The sequence below is a fragment of the Camponotus vicinus genome, unplaced genomic scaffold, assembly GCF_025532165.1.
Source record: "Camponotus vicinus isolate PSW18456_S1 unplaced genomic scaffold, iyCamVici1.0 SCAF_14, whole genome shotgun sequence".
Lineage (NCBI taxonomy): Eukaryota > Metazoa > Arthropoda > Insecta > Hymenoptera > Formicidae > Camponotus > Camponotus vicinus.
The window spans coordinates 13,062,634-13,084,728 of record NW_028141950.1 but is presented as its reverse complement, the minus strand read 5'-3'; the positions used below and the strand labels follow the sequence as shown (position 1 = coordinate 13,084,728).

The 22,095-nt window shown below is 35.4% G+C and overlaps 2 protein-coding genes across 2 annotated transcripts in view; both read right to left on the bottom strand.

The window, feature by feature from the left end:
- The window catches only part of LOC145965440 (uncharacterized), a 105,842-nt gene that overhangs the window by 38,579 nt on the left and 45,168 nt on the right, over nucleotides 1–22,095 (bottom strand). The window lies entirely within an intron of this gene.
- On the bottom strand, nucleotides 4,380–5,294 carry LOC145965457 (uncharacterized). The gene is made up of 2 exons (XM_083089018.1): nucleotides 5,158–5,294; nucleotides 4,380–5,074 (listed from the first exon to the last, which is right to left on the bottom strand). The coding sequence occupies exons 1-2, from the start codon at nucleotides 5,262–5,264 to the stop codon at nucleotides 4,510–4,512; spliced, it is 672 nt and encodes a 223-aa protein (XP_082945144.1). The 5' UTR covers nucleotides 5,265–5,294; the 3' UTR covers nucleotides 4,380–4,509.

Sequence of the window (22,095 nt, the reverse complement as noted above, 5' to 3'; positions counted from 1 at the left end):
ATCTGAAATATCTCCACTATTTTTAGAGATAAAAAAATATTGTAATTGCAAAAATTGTACGATATCAAGAGAGCTATAATATATTAGTAACAATTTATCTATAAATGAATCTATAGAAGATATTTCTGAGATGTTAGGAGATGTTAAGATCACTTTGACTTTTTTAAATGGAACTACCATAATTTTCTTACATAAGTTGGTTTCTTGTAATATTTGGCGTAAAAAATTGTTAAAGTGAAAGTGTTGAAAAATGAATGGTTTACAAGATATTTTCTGCATCATTCTGTAACATTTTGATAAAAAATATAAACATAATATATTCATTTTTCGAATATCTTATCTTAATAACATTCTGCATAGAATAGTAATATTATGATTTCCAAGGTATTCAAATTTGACTACAGATTTTTGTTAACTATTTGTGTACTATTTGGAATAAAGTTCAAGAATGGTAAAAGTCGCTATAGTTTCAGAGATATGAACTTTTCTTGTCGCAATATTTGAAAAGCGTCATAACATTACTCTCTTCAAAAGTCAATGACTTTGACATATGTCAAGACTTTTGAAGGATCGAGATATTATGTGATTAATTGTTGCTCATTTGTTAAAAAGTTATTGACAAAAGAAGTTTATTAAATAAAATGTAATTTTTCTGATATCTTGAAAAAGCACTTTTTAGTGCGAAATGAGGACTATGTTTCTATACTTCGACATCAAATATGTTATTTCTTAATAAAAAATAAATATTTCTTAAATGTATATAGTTGCAACAATAAAAGGTTTAAATCTCCGAAATTATAAATGATAGTAATTTTTACCATTCTTGATTTTTTACTCCAAATTGTTTCAAGTTTTTGCTTTAACAAAAATCCATAATCAAATCATTGTCTCAGAAATCGTAATCATCCCTAAAAATGAAATAAATTGATTTAAATCAATTGATGTAAGAAAACATAGTTATTTAAAAACAATATGCAGTTACACAATACAAATTGAAAATTTTGTTTAATTAGAAGAGTATGTTTCTCTTGCACTAATTAATTTAGCTCATTATTTTATATAAAAAATTATTAAGATAAGATTATCGAAAAATGAGTATATTATGAGATATTTTATATTTTTTGTCAAAATGCAATAGAATGATGCATAATATATCTCGTAAACCATTCATTTTTCTACTCTAAAAAAATTTTAATCGATCAGCAAATTGACCAATCACAGACAAATATTCTCACAAAGTATAGTAAGGATGCTTGACTATGATTGGCTGATCATCTTACAACGGATTATGATTAAAAATTTGTTATACAATGGTCTTAAAGCAGTGCACCTGCCTTAAATTTTTCCGCATTATCTATTGCACTGTAAAAAGGAAATGTGTTGTACTAAAACGAACTAAATAGAAATCGATTTGCATTAGAACCTTTTCACTCGACAATTTTTCGAGTTATCAAAAAGATACTATTCCATAAATTGCTATTTCAAGCCATTTAAATTATTTATGTCTGATGTAAAAATGTATCATAAATTGTTTGTCCAAATTTTTTCTTATGTATCTCTTCATGCGCATTAAATTGCATGAAATGGTAAATGACTTCATAAAATTTTTTATATGTAAATTATAACAAATTATATTGGATGGCCGCAATATATAAAACACAAAAATTAAGAAGTCCTCGTAATACACGTTCTGTATAATTATAAAAATGGTACTCATAATATACAATAGTCAGAAAAAAATTGTGGGGCCCGGTCTACATAATATACGTTACGTATAAAATATTATGAGGTCCGTCCTCATAATGACGTTTGGTCTACATAATATACAATTGTTCAATGAAAGTGACCTCATAATATACGATTCACACATATATATACATATATATACAGGGTGAGCCATTTTAATTAACGCACGCAATTATTTCGGAAACAAAGCATTTTAGAGAAAAATGTGTCAGACAGAAGTTTTATGGTTTCGAGGGGGCCATAAGATGGTATCATTGGTTTGACACTGAAGAGTCATTTGAAGGTCACGTGAAGCTCACTTCAATTTTTTTAAATGGAACACCCTATATATTTTTGCACACTCTTGTAGCTCATCTCGAGAGCTTTCCAAAACATTATAATTAAGTACCTTTTCGTTAAGTACTTTTTGAGTTATGAGGCTTGAAATAATTTCTTAATTTTACATAAACCGTAAAATATCTTGTAAAATATTCATTTTTCGATTATCTTACCTTAATACTTTTACGTACAAAATAATGAGAGGAATCAATTGGTCTAAAGAAAACACATAGTTGTTTTGAAGAAAAAATATGTAATTTGCAATTAACAATTCCATATTTTTTCTTAAAAACAACTATGTGTTTTCTTTACACCAATTGATTCCTCTCATTATTTTGTACGTAAAAGTATTAAGGTAAGATAATCGAAAAATGAATATTTTACAAGATATTTTACGGTTTATGTAAAATTAAGAAATTATTTCAAGCCTCATAACTCAAAAAGTACTTAACGAAAAGGTACTTAATTATAATGTTTTGGAAAGCTCTCGAGATAAGCTACAAGAGTGTGCAAAAATATATAGGGTGTTCCATTTAAAAAAATTGAAGTGAGCTTCACGTGACCTTCAAATGACTCTTCAGTGTCAAACCAATAATACCATCTTATGGCCCCCTCGAAACCATAAAACTTCTGTCTGAAACATTTTTCTCTAAAATGCTTTGTTTCCGAAATAATTGCGTGCGTTAATTAAAATGGCTCACCCTGTATACAGGGTGACCCATTTTAACTTAGGCAGCCAAATAACTCGAAAAATAAGCAAGATAGAGAAAAATGTTTTAGACAAAAGTTGTATGGTTTCGAGGGGGCCATAAGATGGTATCATTGGTTTGACCTTGAAGAGTCATTTGAAGGTCACGTGAAGGTCACTTCAATTTTTTTAAATGGAATACCCTATATATTTTTGTACATTCTTGTAGCTTATTTCGAGAGCTTTCCAAAACACTATAATTAAGTACCTTTCCGTTAAGTACTTTTTGAGTTATGATGCTTGAAATAATTTCTTAATTTTACATAAACCGTAAAATATCTTGTAAAATATTCATTTTTCGATTATCTTACCTTAATACTTTTATGTACAAAATAATGAGAGGAATCAATTGGTATAAAGAAAACACATAGTTGTTTTTAAGAAAAAATATGGAATTGTTAATTGCAAATTACATATTTTTTCTTCGAAACAACTATGTGTTTTCTTTACACCAATTGATTCCTCTCATTATTTTGTACATAAAACTATTAAGGTAAGGTAATCGAAAAATGAATATTTTACAAGATATTTTACGGTTTATGTAAAATTAAGAAATTATTTCAAGCCTCATAACTCAAAAAGTACTTAACGAAAATGTACTTAATTATAGTGTTTTGGAAAGCTCTCGAGATGAGCTACAAGAATGTACAAAAATATATAGGATGTTCCATTTAAAAAAATTGAAGTGACCTTCACGTGACCTTCAAATGACTCTTCAAGGTCAAACCAATGATACCATCTTATGGCCCCCTCGAAACCATACAACTTTTGTCTAAAACATTTTTCTCTATCTTGCTTATTTTTCGAGTTATTTGGCTGCCTAAGTTAAAATGGGTCACCCTGTATATATATACAGGGTAGTAGGTATATAAGGAGAGCTCTAACTCAGGTCCTGTCAGGAGGGGGTGAGGCACGAGGGGGATTTCGGAGGCGTGGGGGAATGACGTCACGCGGGACGGAGGGGATTTCGAAGGCGCGGGGGCTGCGGGGCGGGGGTACGCTTGTTTCGGCGCGTGTTGGATGTTTTATCGCAAGTATAAGCAATATTATATTACATACCCGGTTGATAAACAATATAAACAGTATTACATATGCCGATGTCCGGTTTATAAACAATATAAGCAGCTGCATTCCTTTGAAAGACAACGCGTGCGAGAGAGAGGGAACGATAGCGCGAAGAGACCGCGTGCGAGAGAGAGGGAACGATAGCGCGAGGAGAACGCGTGCGAGAGAGAGGGAACGATAACGCGTACGAAAGAGAGAACGATAATATCGCGAGAATAATAACGAGTGTGATAGAGACAACGATAAAGACTTATAACTAGCGTGAGAGAGATAGCGCAAGGGATGGGAGCGCAAGGGAAAGGTGTGTAAATAAATACATTTTTTCAATTATAAATATAAAATATAAAATTTATTTAACTATGTGTAAATACATTTTTGTGTCATAGCACGTGCGAGAGAGATTACTATACTTATTCTATCTAAGCGCGAGAGAAAGAGATAGCGCGAAGAGACCGCGTGCGAGAGAGAGGGAACGATAGCGTGAGATGATCGCGTACGAGAGAGAGAACGATAAAGACTTATAACTAGCGCGAGAGAGATAGCGCAAAGGATGAAAATATGTGCGAAGAAATTACATTATGATTTAGACTTAAAACTCTTTATTCTTCTTTTATACATATTTTTCTTACGTACTATGGATTAAAAACTAAAGCTGCCAGCTCGCAATCGACGAGTTGATGCTTGTTGAAAGCGTCACTCGCGCGTATTACATTTGATACTTCTTTCGGATTCATTACAGTGAACGAGATATTGGAGAATTGCGTAAACTTGACATCCACTGTTTCGATAATTTTATCCAATCGAGCAAAAGTTACATCTATGCATTGATCAAGATCGAACATACGATGTAACGTCAATTCGATGATCATCATCATGCATACGTTTGAAGATTCGAGACTTATGAGTTTGACGTCGTTAATCGTACGAACTCTCACTGTTAGCGGTCTAACGCTTATGAAATTGTAGTCATCTTTAAAGTCGTTCCGAAGGAAATTTTGAATATTGCGACGTTGCTCGTAGAGTCCCTTCCACGTTTCGGGAGATAATATCAGTTCCTTTCCCCGATGATCTCCTACGGCAATCTCCACGTAACTCGGCGGACTCACGTTGATTCCGATTTCGAGGAATTTGAATTCCGTAGCTGTCAATGCGTATCGTCTACCTAGTATACGAACCGCACGACGCTCCAACGAAATGCTACGGGAAAAATTAAAATTAAATAATACTAATAATACAATTAGTAAAAATAGAAAAATAGAAAGAAGTTAAACGAAACTTACTCGTCACATTTGTTCTTAAACGATGGAGTTTTATCACGATTCGGCACGTAATTATTCACGCGTTTTCCGACGCCGCTGCTGCTGCTGCTTCTTTCGACGTAGTACATTTCTCTGGGGTTATGAAAAGTGAACCACGAGCGGTTAACGCAACACTGATCGTACAGGAATTAACCGAGTATACGTGACGCTCATCTTCCAAAAGTATAATGTGGTGGGGGATCAATGCTTCTAACGCACTAAAATTTAAGAGAAGGGGGAGACGGCGCTTGGACAAAAAAATTCTTAGAAACGCAAGGAAAGGATTAGGGAGGGGAAATAAGAGATAACACATATTAATATTTACATATTTTATTTTTCTTGCAATTCTTTCTGGCGTTGCGACCACCAGTTAAATATTTTGAATACATTTTGTAATGCGCAATTTTTAACATGTTTTCCACATCGCATACTATTGGTATTATCTAATTTATTTAGAGCATCAATATCTTCGTAATCTGCATCCAAGGTTTCAATAATATAACCGCTTCCCGTATCGTCTAGTATATTGGTCAGCCATTTTCGCTTTTCAAGTCCTTTAACGTACACGATGACGTAACAGATGATTCTTCTTTTTCTTCTTTTTGTTCGTGTATCGTACTGACGACAGCTGTTGTAATTATACGCTGAGCCAAGCCATATGGAACATTTCCGTCTTCCCATTGTAATCCGTGATAATTTCTAATCACCCATGAGACTTGACATCGCTCAGATTTTGTAAGCACGCTCCACGGTACGGGACTTGCGAAAAAGTAATGTGAGAGAACATATCCCTTTCTCAGGATTGCCGCTTCCTTCACGAAGAATAGTTTGCCGATGGTAAATCCTTGCAGATCCACAAACGTTGGTACGGACATGACGAGATCTCTCGTCGAGAGGAATGACGAAACTTTAAAACCATCTCGCAACAATTTGATTTATATTCTGCTCCTCTTCCCCTCTCTCTTGTGTCGATATTGTCGCGAATATTTAGGTGACTTTGCGTACAACGTTGGTCAACGGATTATACTGGTCAACGGATTATACTGGATCACGCGATCGTGTATGATGAGACAGTACGCAGTGGTATTCGTCGGCACGTGAGATGCCAAAGGATGGGAGCGCAAGAAGAGGCGCGTAAATAATTGCAATTTTTTTTTCAATTAAAAATATAAAATTTATTAAAGTGTATTATACATTTGTGTGTGTGTGTGTGTGTGTGTATGTCTAATAGTAAAATAATAATAATAATAATAATAATAATAGTAGTAAGACAGGGCCGGTTCTAACCAAGGTCCTCTCAGGGGGGGTGAGGTGCGAGGGGGGATCCGCGGCGCGGGAGGGTTGACGTCACGCGCGGGGGGAGTGACGTCACGCGCCGGGGGGGGTTACGACACGCGCGGGGAAGGAGGAACTGCAACGCGGGGGAGTGACGTCACGCGCGGGGAAGGGGGGATCCGCGGTGCGACCGATGGACGAAGGGGTCCACGCGGGGAAGGGGGATCCGCGGCGCGATCGATGGACGAGGGGATCCGCGCGGGGAAGGGGGATCCGCGGTGCGACCAATGGACGAAAGGGGTCTGCGAGGAGAAGGGGGATCCGCGGAAAGAAGACGGTGGTGTGAGAAGGATAGCGCTACGTGTGGGAAAAGGATAGCGCTAAGTGTGTGAAGAGGACAGTGCGACAAGGATGGCATCAACGTGCGACAAGGATGACATCAACGTGTGACAAGGATGGCGTCAACGTGGGACAAGGACGACGCATTGTAAGATGCTGCATAGGTGGAAGAAGGACGACGCAAAGGTAAGTGAGTGAGTGATAGCGACGAGCATATGAAAGAGAGACAACGATAATATCGCGATTAACGCGTGCGAGAGAGAACTATAATATCGCGAGACTTAGAACGATAATAGCGCAAGACAATGCATGCGAGAGAGAACGATATTGCAAGAACAACGTGTGCGAGAGAGAACGACAATAGCGCGAGAACAACGCGTGCGAGAGAGAGAACTATAATATCGCGAGACTTAGAACGATAATAGCGCAAGACAACGCGTGCGAGAGAGAACGCATACGAAAGAGAGACTTATGATTAACGCGTGCGAGAGAGAGAACTATAATATCGCGAGAATAACGCGTACGAAAGAGCGAAGCGTGGCACAGTAGATAGCGCACTAGTCTACAAAGCCAAAGGTCCCGGGTTCGATTCCCGATAGAACCGAAAAATTGTATACGCTCGCTCCTCTCTCGGAAGGCACTGGCAAACCACCGAGAAATCTTGCCAAGAGAATCTCTCTATTTTTCAGCCGTTCGGAATCGGCATTAAACTGTAGGTCCCATATACGTGTGATAATCTGGTGCGCAACACAGGTATATGAAAGAGACAGATCACTATGTTCGGACACGAACAAAAGGACTAAGAAGAAGAAGAACGCGTACGAAAGAGAGAACGATAATAGCGCGAGAACAACGCGTGCGAGAGAGAACGATATCGCTATACTTACAACTAGCGCAAGAGAGAGAGAGACGCAAGGGATGGGAGCGCAAGGAGAGGCGCGTAAATAAATACATTTTTTTTTTCAATACTAAATATAAAATTTATTAAAAATCTGTTATACATTTTTGTGTCATAGCGCGAGAGAGATTACTTATTCTAAGCGCGTACGAAAGAGAGAACGATAATAGCACGAGAACAACGCGTGCGAGAGAGAGAACGATATCGCTATACTTATAACTAACGCGCGAGAGAGAACGCAACGAAGATATCGCGAGACTTACAACTAACGCGCGAGAGAGAGATAGCGCAAGGGAACGCAAGGAGAGGCGCGTAAATAATCACATTCTTTTCACAATTAAAATATAAAGCATAAACTCAAATTCAAAGGCCATAAGAGCTAAACGCGGATGATAGTGCGTAAGTTTCAACGAGAAAATAAGTTTTTCGTTGAAACTTATTTGTGTGCACAGGGCACAAATTTTCTTGGTACGATACCAAGCAAATTTAAATAATTCTCAATTCGAGAATTTATTTAATTATTATCCCTCTTCCCCCCTGTAATGTTGTAGGCGAGAAAAATATCGGGCCGAAAGTCGCTGAATCGGGAATCGAACCCGAGTCTTTCGCTTGCCGGGCGACTGCTCTTACCACTGAGCTATTCAGACCCTTCAACTCGATACTTCTCGGTCGCCTACAATTATATATTAAATTGAAGAATAACGCCATCTTCCGCCGGCGTGAATTTTAAATAACTATATAAGAATCCAGGCTCTGTGTATAAAACATAAACTCAAATTCAAAGGCCATAAGAGCTAAACGCGGATGATAGTGCGTAAGTTTCAACGAGAAAATAAGTTTTTCGTTGAAACTTATTTGTGTGCACAGGGCACAAATTTTCTTGGTACGATACCAAGCAAATTTAAATAATTCTCAATTCGAGAATTTATTTAATTATGTGTGCCCTGTGCACACAAATAAGTTTCAACGAAAAACTTATTTTCTCGTTGAAACTTACGCACTATCATCCGCGTTTAGCTCTTATGGCCTTTGAATTTGAGTTTATGTTTTATACACAGAGCCTGGATTCTTATATAGTTATTTAAAATTCACGCCGGCGGAAGATGGCGTTATTCTTCAATTTAATATATAATTGTAGGCGACCGAGAAGTATCGAGTTGAAGGGTCTGAATAGCTCAGTGGTAAGAGCAGTCGCTCGGCAAGCGAAAGACTCGGGTTCGATTCCCGATTCAGCGACTTTCGGCCCGATATTTTTCTCGCCTACAACATTACAGGGGGGAAGAGGGATAATAATTAAATAAATTCTCGAATTGAGAATTATTTAAATTTGCTTGGTATCGTACCAAGAAAATTTGTGCCCTGTGCACACAAATAAGTTTCAACGAAAAACTTATTTTCTCGTTGAAACTTACGCACTATCATCCGCGTTTAGCTCTTATGGCCTTTGAATTTGAGTTTATGTTTTATACACAGAGCCTGGATTCTTATATAGTTATTTAAAATTCACGCCGGCGGAAGATGGCGTTATTCTTCAATTTAATATATAATTGTAGGCGACCGAGAAGTATCGAGTTGAAGGGTCTGAATAGCTCAGTGGTAAGAGCAGTCGCCCGGCAAGCGAAAGACTCGGGTTCGATTCCCGATTCAGCGACTTTCGGCCCGATATTTTTCTCGCCTACAACATTACAGGGGGGAAGAGGGATAATAATTAAATAAATTCTCGAATTGAGAATTATTTAAATTTGCTTGGTATCGTACCAAGAAAATTTGTGCCCTGTGCACACAAATAAGTTTCAACGAAAAACTTATTTTCTCGTTGAAACTTACGCACTATCATCCGCGTTTAGCTCTTATGGCCTTTGAATTTGAGTTTATGTTTTATACACAGAGCCTGGATTCTTATATAGTTATTTAAAATATAAAGTTTATTTAAATGTGTGTGTAAATACATTTATGTGTGTGTGTGTGTGTGTGTGTGTGTGCGCGTGTCAAATAAAATAATATTTAATAATAATAATAATAATAATATAAAATATAAAAGTAATAATAATAAAAATATAAAAATAATTAAAATTTAATATAGGAGGAGGGGGGCTAAGGGGGAGGCCGCTCCTGGAACAGAAAAGAAAAAAGATGTGTTAATAAAAACCTAGTCACAATAAGATTTATAAAAAGAAAAAAAACACTTACATCTGTCAATCCATTCCTCTTCTCTTTCCTCATTCTCCCGTTCTTTATCTTCCTCCTGCTCCTCCTCTTCCTTTTCAATATTCCAATCTTCCTCTTCTATAATTTCAATGTAGGGCTCTTCCCCGAAGAACCGCCGTAGATCGAAGATGTCGACGTATCGCAAACCGTTCTCGACATCGAGGCGGCCCTCCGGGGTGTCGCCTCACATTTCTGTAAGATCCTGCCGCGCCTGCCGGCGTACCGCCCGCACCCATTAGTGGTGCTCAATATTGACAAACCCCGGTATCCGGACTTCATCCTAGAACTATATCAAAAATATTTATTATCACACAATTTTTTTCATAAATTTTTAACAATTTTTCACAAAATAATCACAAAACACTACTTACGTTCCATGTAAAAGTCATGTTTAATACAACGATACATAATATGTCCAATAATTTTGTCTTCCAATCTTTATAAATTGATACTAGATGATCCATAATTTTTTTTTAACTTTTACACACTGTTAAACTCTTCTCGACTCGCGCACTTCTAAACTCTTTGTGACGAGGCAACGAGGTCTCGGCACGAGATTTTATAGTAGAGATGTGGCATTATCACCATGTCAAAAACGCGTCGTAAGACGAAAGTACGGTCCCATGCAACTCAGCATGGTATAATATATTATTAATATCATCATGTCGCGAGTTTGTGAGGAGACAATCGTCTCGGTACGAAACTTTAGAATAGGCACGTATCATTATCGCTTTACTAAAAACGCGTCGTGAGACAAAAGTATGCATGTTTCCATGCAACTTAGCATGATATAATATTAATGTGTCGACCCTGATCGACCCTGATCGAACGCCTGTCGGACGGCTATCGAACGGTCATCGAACGGTCATCGAACGACTGTCAAACGGAAACGAACGCTCGTCGAACGGAAATGAACGGTCATCGAACGACTGTCGAACGCCCGTCGAACGGAAACGAACGGTCATCGAACGACTGTCGAACGCCCGTCGAACGGAAACGAACGCCCGTCGAACGGAAATGAACGGTCATCGAACGACTGTCGAACGCCCGTCGAACGGAAACGAACGGTCATCGAACGACTGTCGAACACCCGTCGAACGGTCATCGAACGGTAATTGAACGACCGTCGAACGGCTATCAAACGCTCGTTGAACGGAAATGAACGGTCATCGAACGACTGTCGAACGCCCGTCGAACGGCTATCGAACGGTAATTGAACGGTCATCGAACGGAAATGAACGGCTATCGAACGCAAAACTATATTTTCAATTAAATTATTCTTCAATATGTCTGCAACCTTATTGTGCTGTATGGGTATCTTCGTTTGCTTACCAAGTGATGAAAAAATAAATCTTTCATCAGCCGGCCATGTATAATTTTCCTCATATTCGAAGTATCTCAATATCAAGCGAAACTTGTATAAAGTTCCCGATTGTAAATCTTTCACATGGTATATTACTTCTTTGTTATAATTCATTTTAATATAATTCATTGTGTGCCACTTTTCTGCTGCAAAATCTCTGTACTCTAGTGTAAAAAAGATCGTCAGATTAATGTTTGAGATCCATGAAATGTCCATGCTATTCATGTCGACCCTGCTCAAAGTAATATTGTTTGGTTCTAAATATATATCGATCTTGCTTAAACTCTCGTTGTAGAAATCGCTGAAATTAATTGGATACACATGCACGTATATCAAGTAATCTTGTACTGGTAGCGACAAGTTAATCTTTGTGAAAAATCTGCCGTCTGCCACACGTTTTCGGCACATTGATAAATTGTTTGCTCTTTTGTTGCGTGCCGTTCACTAATGTAACTGACTTCCAATGCACTTCGTAGGTGACGGCCACGCAGGTCACTTTCTTGGGTGGCATCCAATGAACTACTGCTATAGTAGGCGTCAAAGTTAGAACACTAATGTTTTCAGGTGCATTAAGCTTGCCCGAATTAGTTTTTATCGGTATCACATTCGAATGCAATGGATTTATTGATAATTGATCAAAGTAAAAATTGCTTAAAGTAAACTTCAACTTGTACTCTGTAAATGGTATTAAGTTCTGAATTTCGTAATATCGCTCGTACGTCTGCACATTGAATTTCTCAGACTTGTTGAGATTGTTGTCTAAGCAGGACAAAAAAAAGGCTTACGGTAATAGTATATATAGTAGTTGGTAAATTATATTTTTTGCATCCACTCTTTACAACCGGCTCCGGAAGATTTACAATGATGCTGTTTGTCGTTGCAGTCACATTCTCAAAATTATAAACATTTTCGTCAGGTGTTAGACATCTCATTGAAAGATATGGTTGCAAAAATTTATCCAAAGCGTGAATGTAACTAAAGATTTTTACATCTGTCTTTGTTGTTATCTTTTCAACATATTCGTTTGCAATTACGCTGAGACTTGCATATTTCTTTTTCAAAACGTAGATATGTTGAGTATTTTGACTCTCTTTAAATACTAAAAGGTACATGTTTGTTTTGTCAATCGTCATATATTGGAAATCGATGTTATCACTTATGTTTTTCTTGTGTAAAATCATATTGCACATAGAAACATTAAGGTCTGTCACAGTTATGAGATCAGAACTTATCCAGTAAACTAACGGCTCCTCATTATTCATAACAATACTATACATAAAATCAAGATGTTTCCTTGTCTGACGAGATAGGCAAGAGTATAATTTTGTGTGAACAATTTGCTTATTTTTTCCATCGAGATCATATTGCACCAAATCATTATATCCATCATTCGATGTGTTAAAATCGAAATAGAAAATTCTAAAAAATTTATAATTATTTTAAATATATAATTATTTTACTCATTATATAAAACATTATTTTAACAAAAACAAAAACTTATATGTAGTGAAAATTCAAAATTCTTGTAATTATATAATAAATTATTATTTTTTTTTACTTTTGATCTTAATGATAAAACCTCGTAAAATTATAGAAAAATTACAAATTTGCTTAAATCTTTAATGGAAAATTATTTTTTCAGGCGAACGGTAGTAAACGTACCCTATAGACGGTAATACATTTATATAGCCTTGTTTAGGTTTTAAAATCTTATCAAATTTAATTATACCATTTTCCCACATTGTTAAGTCGAACTTTACAATGTAATAATTGTAGTCTGACTCTTCATAGGTCCAATATAGATTTCTTGCTACCCAGTCAATGCAGAGAGCACCTAGAATATAATCAAATGTAGCTATTTTTGTGATATTATTTTCATTAATCTTCAGTGTCATTAGGTCTCTTTCCGGGGTACTCCAATAAATTCTATGTTCTTGTATCGAATAAGCGAAATTTACTACTGATCTGAAAAAAGGAGTCAACTATAATTGTATAGTAAAAAAATTATAGTTGAGATTTCTAATTTTATAGTTATTACTGTTATAATGTTGATAATAATAAACTTGTGCATAATAATAATAACTTTAACTTTATAGTTAGTGTTAAAAATAATTTATGATAATTATAACTATTTTTTTTTTATCAGTATACGTACATTGACGATAAGAAATTAGTAATGTTTAAATCCACGTCCCATATTTACATGCCTGCAGTCGTTGCGAGTAATAATTTAGGTACTGGATTTTCATGTGTAGTCGACACATTGATTAAATCCGTGTAAGGACCAGCAACAATTTTAGTATACGCACGTGCTCGAAAATAATATGTCGTGTTAGATGTTAGATTGTGCACTTCGATTCCTGTAGTTGTGATATTTTTTCTCGCCGATTTGAATCTCTTTTAAGTCCTCGATAATAAAACACTGCAACGTGTACCCTTGTATTATTTCATCGGTAAAGTTAGGTTGGTTCCATCTATAAAAGAATAACATTTCAGTCTCTTTATATTTAGTAAAATTATAACAGAATTAACATTTTGATATATTTATGTCGTTGAATTTAGGAAAAGAGAGAAAAATGAAAGAATACAAACTGAGAATTTAGATTCTTTACCTCAATGTCACAAAAATGTCGTTTACTTTTTCTATGAATTGACTGTCGAATTGTACAAATGCTCTGAGAGATGTTGGCTTGTTCAAACTGCTTTCTAGAGATTTTAAGATCGTACATATTAACATAATTATATATAAGATTAAGTGGATTATCTCAGTAAATCAGAAAGAACAATTTAATGTGAAAATAAAGGAAAGAGAAAAAATAAATGTAAACTACAAAATATGGAAATTAGCACAGTATTGATCTTTAAAAAAATAATATAAGAATTTTTTGCGTCATTTAAGATTTAGAAAAGTAATCGTTAATCCATGGCAAAAACGAATAAATAACTTTTAATAAGATGACAAGTATTTTTCGATAAATTCATATAGCTTAAGAAATCAGAAGTACAATATTTGCGATTGCTTCAAAACAAAGTAGCAAATTAATAAAATTGACTTAATCTTAAATCATGAAAATTTTTATGTACAATGTTATGTTTATATTATGCTTTTCTATTTCTTTTTTGGATGGAATAGAATTTATATTCTTCTCACTACTGGAAGATATTTTTAGATTTGATTTCCACTCTCTCTTGAATTTAAATTATATTTACACTTTTTCGTCATAGATTTTTTATTAATGTTTTATGCATTTTTTTTGCAACTTACCGATTGTTTCTGGGATGATAAAAATATTTTCGAGTGTAACTTCATCGACTTCTCGCTTATTTCTCACAGTACTATCAGAATGACTCCGGTCAGATTTGAAATTTAGTATATGATGATCACTTTTCTCGGACATTGAAATATCCTTCATAAAATATAACATACGAAAAGAATTAAGTGAATATCGTTGAAGTGATTGTTTCTGCTGCTTATAATGATAAATTATATAAATTATAAAATTAAACGAAAAATTGCTATTCGTTTTTTGTTTTCTTAATAATACCAGTTTGATATATACCATTCCTAAATGATATATATTAAATGTGATGTAGTTTTATTAATATCGTAAAATCTATTTTTTATTTATTTTTTTTTAAGGCATCTTGTATATCAAACATAATTCATATCAAAAAGAAAACCAATCAATAGGTTAACAAGTGTCAATGAGGATTCATAACAGCTTTTAGCAAGTAGTACAAGCGAAAGTGTAGCTTCTTGCAATTATTAAAACAATCTTGTCTAACGATTTGATTCTTTCTCATGATAGGTTAGTTAACTCTTCTCCACTTTTACCGTAACTCAAATTTCTTTTCAAAAATTTGTCGATATTATTAAAGTTTTATTAATGTTTGTACTGCAAGAATAAAAAGGTTAAAAATATTGTTTCTTTACAGTTATTAAATTATAACAATGCGTTTACGCATTGTCACTAGTATTAATAAATTTATTTATTTTCCACCTAATTCGCTCTGCTTATCTTTCTCACCCGCTATCTTCCTGACACGCACTGTCTATCTCGCTTGCAACCGTATACGCTCGCTTGCTATTTCGCTCGCACGCTCGCTCTCTCGCTTGCTCTCACCGCTTTGCGCATGCTGCCTCGCTCACTCGCTCGCCCGACTATTCGCATCTCTCTCGCAGTCGTATCCCACCTGAGCGATCCGCCAGGTAGGGGAATCCCCCGGCCGAGTATAAAAGCCGGCACGACCAGCGCATCGGGGCCAGATCCCGACCAGATCTCGCCCGGGCCGAGGTGTTTCTCGGCTCGACCGGGTGTCTCCGGTTACGGTCATTCAGTCCAGGTCGAGGTGTTTCTCGACTCCCGCCGGGTGTCTCCGGCATCCTGGTGCCAGTCCTGGTCGAGGTGTTTCTCGACTCCCGCCGGGTGTCTCCGGCATCCTGATACCAGTCCCGTTCGAGGTGTCTCTCGATTCACCGGGTGTCTCCGGTTTTTCCAGTACCAGTTTTGTTCGAGGTGTCTCTCGATCCACCGGGTGTCTCCGGTTTTCCAGTACCAGTTTTGTTCGAGGTGTCTCTCGATCCACCGGGTGTCTCCGGTTTTCCTGTACCAGTCCGAGACAGTATGTCTCTCGATTCACCGGGTATCTCCGGTTTCCCGTACCTGTCTGAGTCATGGTTTTACCTGACTCCACGGGGTGTCTCCGGCGTAACCGAGCCGTCCTGACACCGAACCCCGTCGACAGTACGCTAGTCCTAGGCTCCGTGTTTCCGTGTCCGTCCCGAGTACCCGTAAGACTTTTGCGTCCCCGTATAAGTAAGCTCCGTGATCCGTGCCGTCCAGAACCCGCGATAGACCGCCTGTATGCGTTATCCGTGCACCCGCTAGATACCGCCTGCACGCGCCGGACTTGTCGCTTATTATTATTATTATTTTTTTTTATTACCCGTAGTATTAATTCTCATACACTGGCATTCACACAAACACACACATACACTGTAAATATTCTCACGAATCAATAAATACATATTTAACCGTAATGTTCGCACAAGTTGGTTTCCCCTCTTCTCCCGAATCCTGACTCCGGCGAGCCGATCCGCGGCGTCGGGAAAGGTGATCCGTTACAAAATATTAGTCATAGGATTATGTAAATTCTTTTATTTATAACCTTGTCAAGTTTTTTCTCGAATGTCGTTATATTTTTAACAGAAACAAATCCTGGAAATGATAGTATAAATCGATAATGCCTCGATAAAAATATGTGCATATAATTGTATATAAATGGATATATGTACAACGAAAATTAATATAAAATCTAGCGATTGTTATTGAATGTATTGTCGATCGAAATATTAACGTTAATAAATACTATTTGAAGAATGTTTAATGAATAATTTTTTTATTAAACAGATTTTCAATCTCCATATTTAGTATAATATAATTACGCTTAACACAAAGAAGTGATGCTAACTTTCTAAATTAATTTCTTAAAATAAAATCTACATTAGTATAAATCTTACTATATATCAATAAATATTACAGATATCAAGAAAGATAAAGAAATTTTAAATATTGAATAAAAATAACATAGAAATCTATTAAAGTATCATCGTATGTATATATTAATGTAGCAGATAGTAGACAGACAACTACATTAATTTTAAAAATTATTTTTAGAAATAATAATTATATATATACTTTTATATACACACACACACACACACACACACACACACACACACACACACACACACACACATATATATATATATATACAGGGTGACCCATTTTAACTTAGGCAGCCAAATAACTCGAAAAATAAGCAAGATAGAGAAAAATGTTTTAGACAAAAGTTGTATGGTTTCGAGGGGGCCATAAGATGGTATCATTGGTTTGACCTTGAAGAGTCATTTGAAAGTCACGTGAAGGTCACTTCAATTTTTTTAAATGGAATATCCTATATATTTTTGTACATTCTTGTAGCTTATTTCGAGAGCTTTCCAAAACACTATAATTAAGTACCTTTCCGTTAAGTACTTTTTGAGTTATGATGCTTGAAATAATTTCTTAATTTTACATAAACCGTAAAATATCTTGTAAAATATTCATTTTTCGATTATCTTACCTTAATACTTTTATGTACAAAATAATGAGAGGAATCAATTGGTGTAAAGAAAACACATAGTTGTTTTTAAGAAAAAATATGGAATTGTTAATTGCAAATTACATATTTTTTCTTCGAAACAACTATGTGTTTTCTTTACACCAATTGATTCCTCTCATTATTTTGTACATAAAACTATTAAGGTAAGGTAATCGAAAAATGAATATTTTACAAGATATTTTACGGTTTATGTAAAATTAAGAAATTATTTCAAGCCTCATAACTCAAAAAGTACTTAACGAAAATGTACTTAATTATAGTGTTTTGGAAAGCTCTCGAGATGAGCTACAAGAATGTACAAAAATATATAGGATGTTCCATTTAAAAAAATTGAAGTGACCTTCACGTGACCTTCAAATGAATCTTCTAGGTCAAACCAATGATACCATCTTATGGCCCCCTCGAAACCATACAACTTTTGTCTAAAACATTTTTCTCTATCTTGCTTATTTTTCGAGTTATTTGGCTGCCTAAGTTAAAATGGTTCACCCTGTATATATATATATATATATATGTGTGTGTGTGTGTGTGTGTGTGTGTGTGTGTGTGTGTGTGTGTGTGTGTGTGTGTGTGTGTGTGTGTATATAAAAGTATATATATAATTATTATTTCTAAAAATAATTTTTAAAATTAATGTAGTTGTCTGTCTACTATCTGCTACATTAATATATACATACGATGATACTTTAATAGATTTCTATGTTATTTTTATTCAATATTTAAAATTTCTTTATCTTTCTTGATATCTGTAATATTTATTGATATATAGTAAGATTTATACTAATGTAGATTTTATTTTAAGAAATTAATTTAGAAAGTTAGCATCACTTCTTTGTGTTAAGCGTAATTATATTATACTAAATATGGAGATTGAAAATCTGTTTAATAAAAAAATTATTCATTAAACATTCTTCAAATAGTATTTATTAACGTTAATATTTCGATCGACAATACATTCAATAACAATCGCTAGATTTTATATTAATTTTCGTTGTACATATATCCATTTATATACAATTATATGCACATATTTTTATCGAGGCATTATCGATTTATACTATCATTTCCAGGATTTGTTTCTGTTAAAAATATAACGACATTCGAGAAAAAACTTGACAAGGTTATAAATAAAAGAATTTACATAATCCTATGACTAATATTTTGTAACGGATCACCTTTCCCGACGCCGCGGATCGGCTCGCCGGAGTCAGGATTCGGGAGAAGAGGGGAAACCAACTTGTGCGAACATTACGGTTAAATATGTATTTATTGATTCGTGAGAATATTTACAGTGTATGTGTGTGTTTGTGTGAATGCTAGTGTATGAGAATTAATACTACGGGTAATAAAAAAAAATAATAATAATAATAAGCGACAAGTCCGGCGCGTGCAGGCGGTATCTAGCGGGTGCACGGATAACGCATACAGGCGGTCTATCGCGGGTTCTGGACGGCACGGATCACGGAGCTTACTTATACGGGGACGCAAAAGTCTTACGGGTACTCGGGACGGACACGGAAACACGGAGCCTAGGACTAGCGTACTGTCGACGGGGTTCGGTGTCAGGACGGCTCGGTTACGCCGGAGACACCCCGTGGAGTCAGGTAAAACCATGACTCAGACAGGTACGGGAAACCGGAGATACCCGGTGAATCGAGAGACATACTGTCTCGGACTGGTACAGGAAAACCGGAGACACCCGGTGGATCGAGAGACACCTCGAACAAAACTGGTACTGGAAAACCGGAGACACCCGGTGGATCGAGAGACACCTCGAACAAAACTGGTACTGGAAAAACCGGAGACACCCGGTGAATCGAGAGACACCTCGAACGGGACTGGCATCAGGATGCCGGAGACACCCGGCGGGAGTCGAGAAACACCTCGACCAGGACTGGCACCAGGATGCCGGAGACACCCGGCGGGAGTCGAGAAACACCTCGACCTGGACTGAATGACCGTAACCGGAGACACCCGGTCGAGCCGAGAAACACCTCGGCCCGGGCGAGATCTGGTCGGGATCTGGCCCCGATGCGCTGGTCGTGCCGGCTTTTATACTCGGCCGGGGGATTCCCCTACCTGGCGGATCGCTCAGGTGGGATACGACTGCGAGAGAGATGCGAATAGTCGGGCGAGCGAGTGAGCGAGGCAGCATGCGCAAAGCGGTGAGAGCAAGCGAGAGAGCGAGCGTGCGAGCGAAATAGCAAGCGAGCGTATACGGTTGCAAGCGAGATAGACAGTGCGTGTCAGGAAGATAGCGGGTGAGAAAGATAAGCAGAGCGAATTAGGTGGAAAATAAATAAATTTATTAATACTAGTGACAATGCGTAAACGCATTGTTATAATTTAATAACTGTAAAGAAACAATATTTTTAACCTTTTTATTCTTGCAGTACAAACATTAATAAAACTTTAATAATATCGACAAATTTTTGAAAAGAAATTTGAGTTACGGTAAAAGTGGAGAAGAGTTAACTAACCTATCATGAGAAAGAATCAAATCGTTAGACAAGATTGTTTTAATAATTGCAAGAAGCTACACTTTCGCTTGTACTACTTGCTAAAAGCTGTTATGAATCCTCATTGACACTTGTTAACCTATTGATTGGTTTTCTTTTTGATATGAATTATGTTTGATATACAAGATGCCTTAAAAAAAAATAAATAAAAAATAGATTTTACGATATTAATAAAACTACATCACATTTAATATATATCATTTAGGAATGGTATATATCAAACTGGTATTATTAAGAAAACAAAAAACGAATAGCAATTTTTCGTTTAATTTTATAATTTATATAATTTATCATTATAAGCAGCAGAAACAATCACTTCAACGATATTCACTTAATTCTTTTCGTATGTTATATTTTATGAAGGATATTTCAATGTCCGAGAAAAGTGATCATCATATACTAAATTTCAAATCTGACCGGAGTCATTCTGATAGTACTGTGAGAAATAAGCGAGAAGTCGATGAAGTTACACTCGAAAATATTTTTATCATCCCAGAAACAATCGGTAAGTTGCAAAAAAAATGCATAAAACATTAATAAAAAATCTATGACGAAAAAGTGTAAATATAATTTAAATTCAAGAGAGAGTGGAAATCAAATCTAAAAATATCTTCCAGTAGTGAGAAGAATATAAATTCTATTCCATCCAAAAAAGAAATAGAAAAGCATAATATAAACATAACATTGTACATAAAAATTTTCATGATTTAAGATTAAGTCAATTTTATTAATTTGCTACTTTGTTTTGAAGCAATCGCAAATATTGTACTTCTGATTTCTTAAGCTATATGAATTTATCGAAAAATACTTGTCATCTTATTAAAAGTTATTTATTCGTTTTTGCCATGGATTAACGATTACTTTTCTAAATCTTAAATGACGCAAAAAATTCTTATATTATTTTTTTAAAGATCAATACTGTGCTAATTTCCATATTTTGTAGTTTACATTTATTTTTTCTCTTTCCTTTATTTTCACATTAAATTGTTCTTTCTGATTTACTGAGATAATCCACTTAATCTTATATATAATTATGTTAATATGTACGATCTTAAAATCTCTAGAAAGCAGTTTGAACAAGCCAACATCTCTCAGAGCATTTGTACAATTCGACAGTCAATTCATAGAAAAAGTAAACGACATTTTTGTGACATTGAGGTAAAGAATCTAAATTCTCAGTTTGTATTCTTTCATTTTTCTCTCTTTTCCTAAATTCAACGACATAAATATATCAAAATGTTAATTCTGTTATAATTTTACTAAATATAAAGAGACTGAAATGTTATTCTTTTATAGATGGAACCAACCTAACTTTACCGATGAAATAATACAAGGGTACACGTTGCAGTGTTTTATTATCGAGGACTTAAAAGAGATTCAAATCGGCGAGAAAAAATATCACAACTACAGGAATCGAAGTGCACAATCTAACATCTAACACGACATATTATTTTCGAGCACGTGCGTATACTAAAATTGTTGCTGGTCCTTACACGGATTTAATCAATGTGTCGACTACACATGAAAATCCAGTACCTAAATTATTACTCGCAACGACTGCAGGCATGTAAATATGGGACGTGGATTTAAACATTACTAATTTCTTATCGTCAATGTACGTATACTGATAAAAAAAAAATAGTTATAATTATCATAAATTATTTTTAACACTAACTATAAAGTTAAAGTTATTATTATTATGCACAAGTTTATTATTATCAACATTATAACAGTAATAACTATAAAATTAGAAATCTCAACTATAATTTTTTTACTATACAATTATAGTTGACTCCTTTTTTCAGATCAGTAGTAAATTTCGCTTATTCGATACAAGAACATAGAATTTATTGGAGTACCCCGGAAAGAGACCTAATGACACTGAAGATTAATGAAAATAATATCACAAAAATAGCTACATTTGATTATATTCTAGGTGCTCTCTGCATTGACTGGGTAGCAAGAAATCTATATTGGACCTATGAAGAGTCAGACTACAATTATTACATTGTAAAGTTCGACTTAACAATGTGGGAAACTGGTATAATTAAATTTGATAAGATTTTAAAACCTAAACAAGGCTATATAAATGTATTACCGTCTATAGGGTACGTTTACTACCGTTCGCCTGAAAAAATAATTTTCCATTAAAG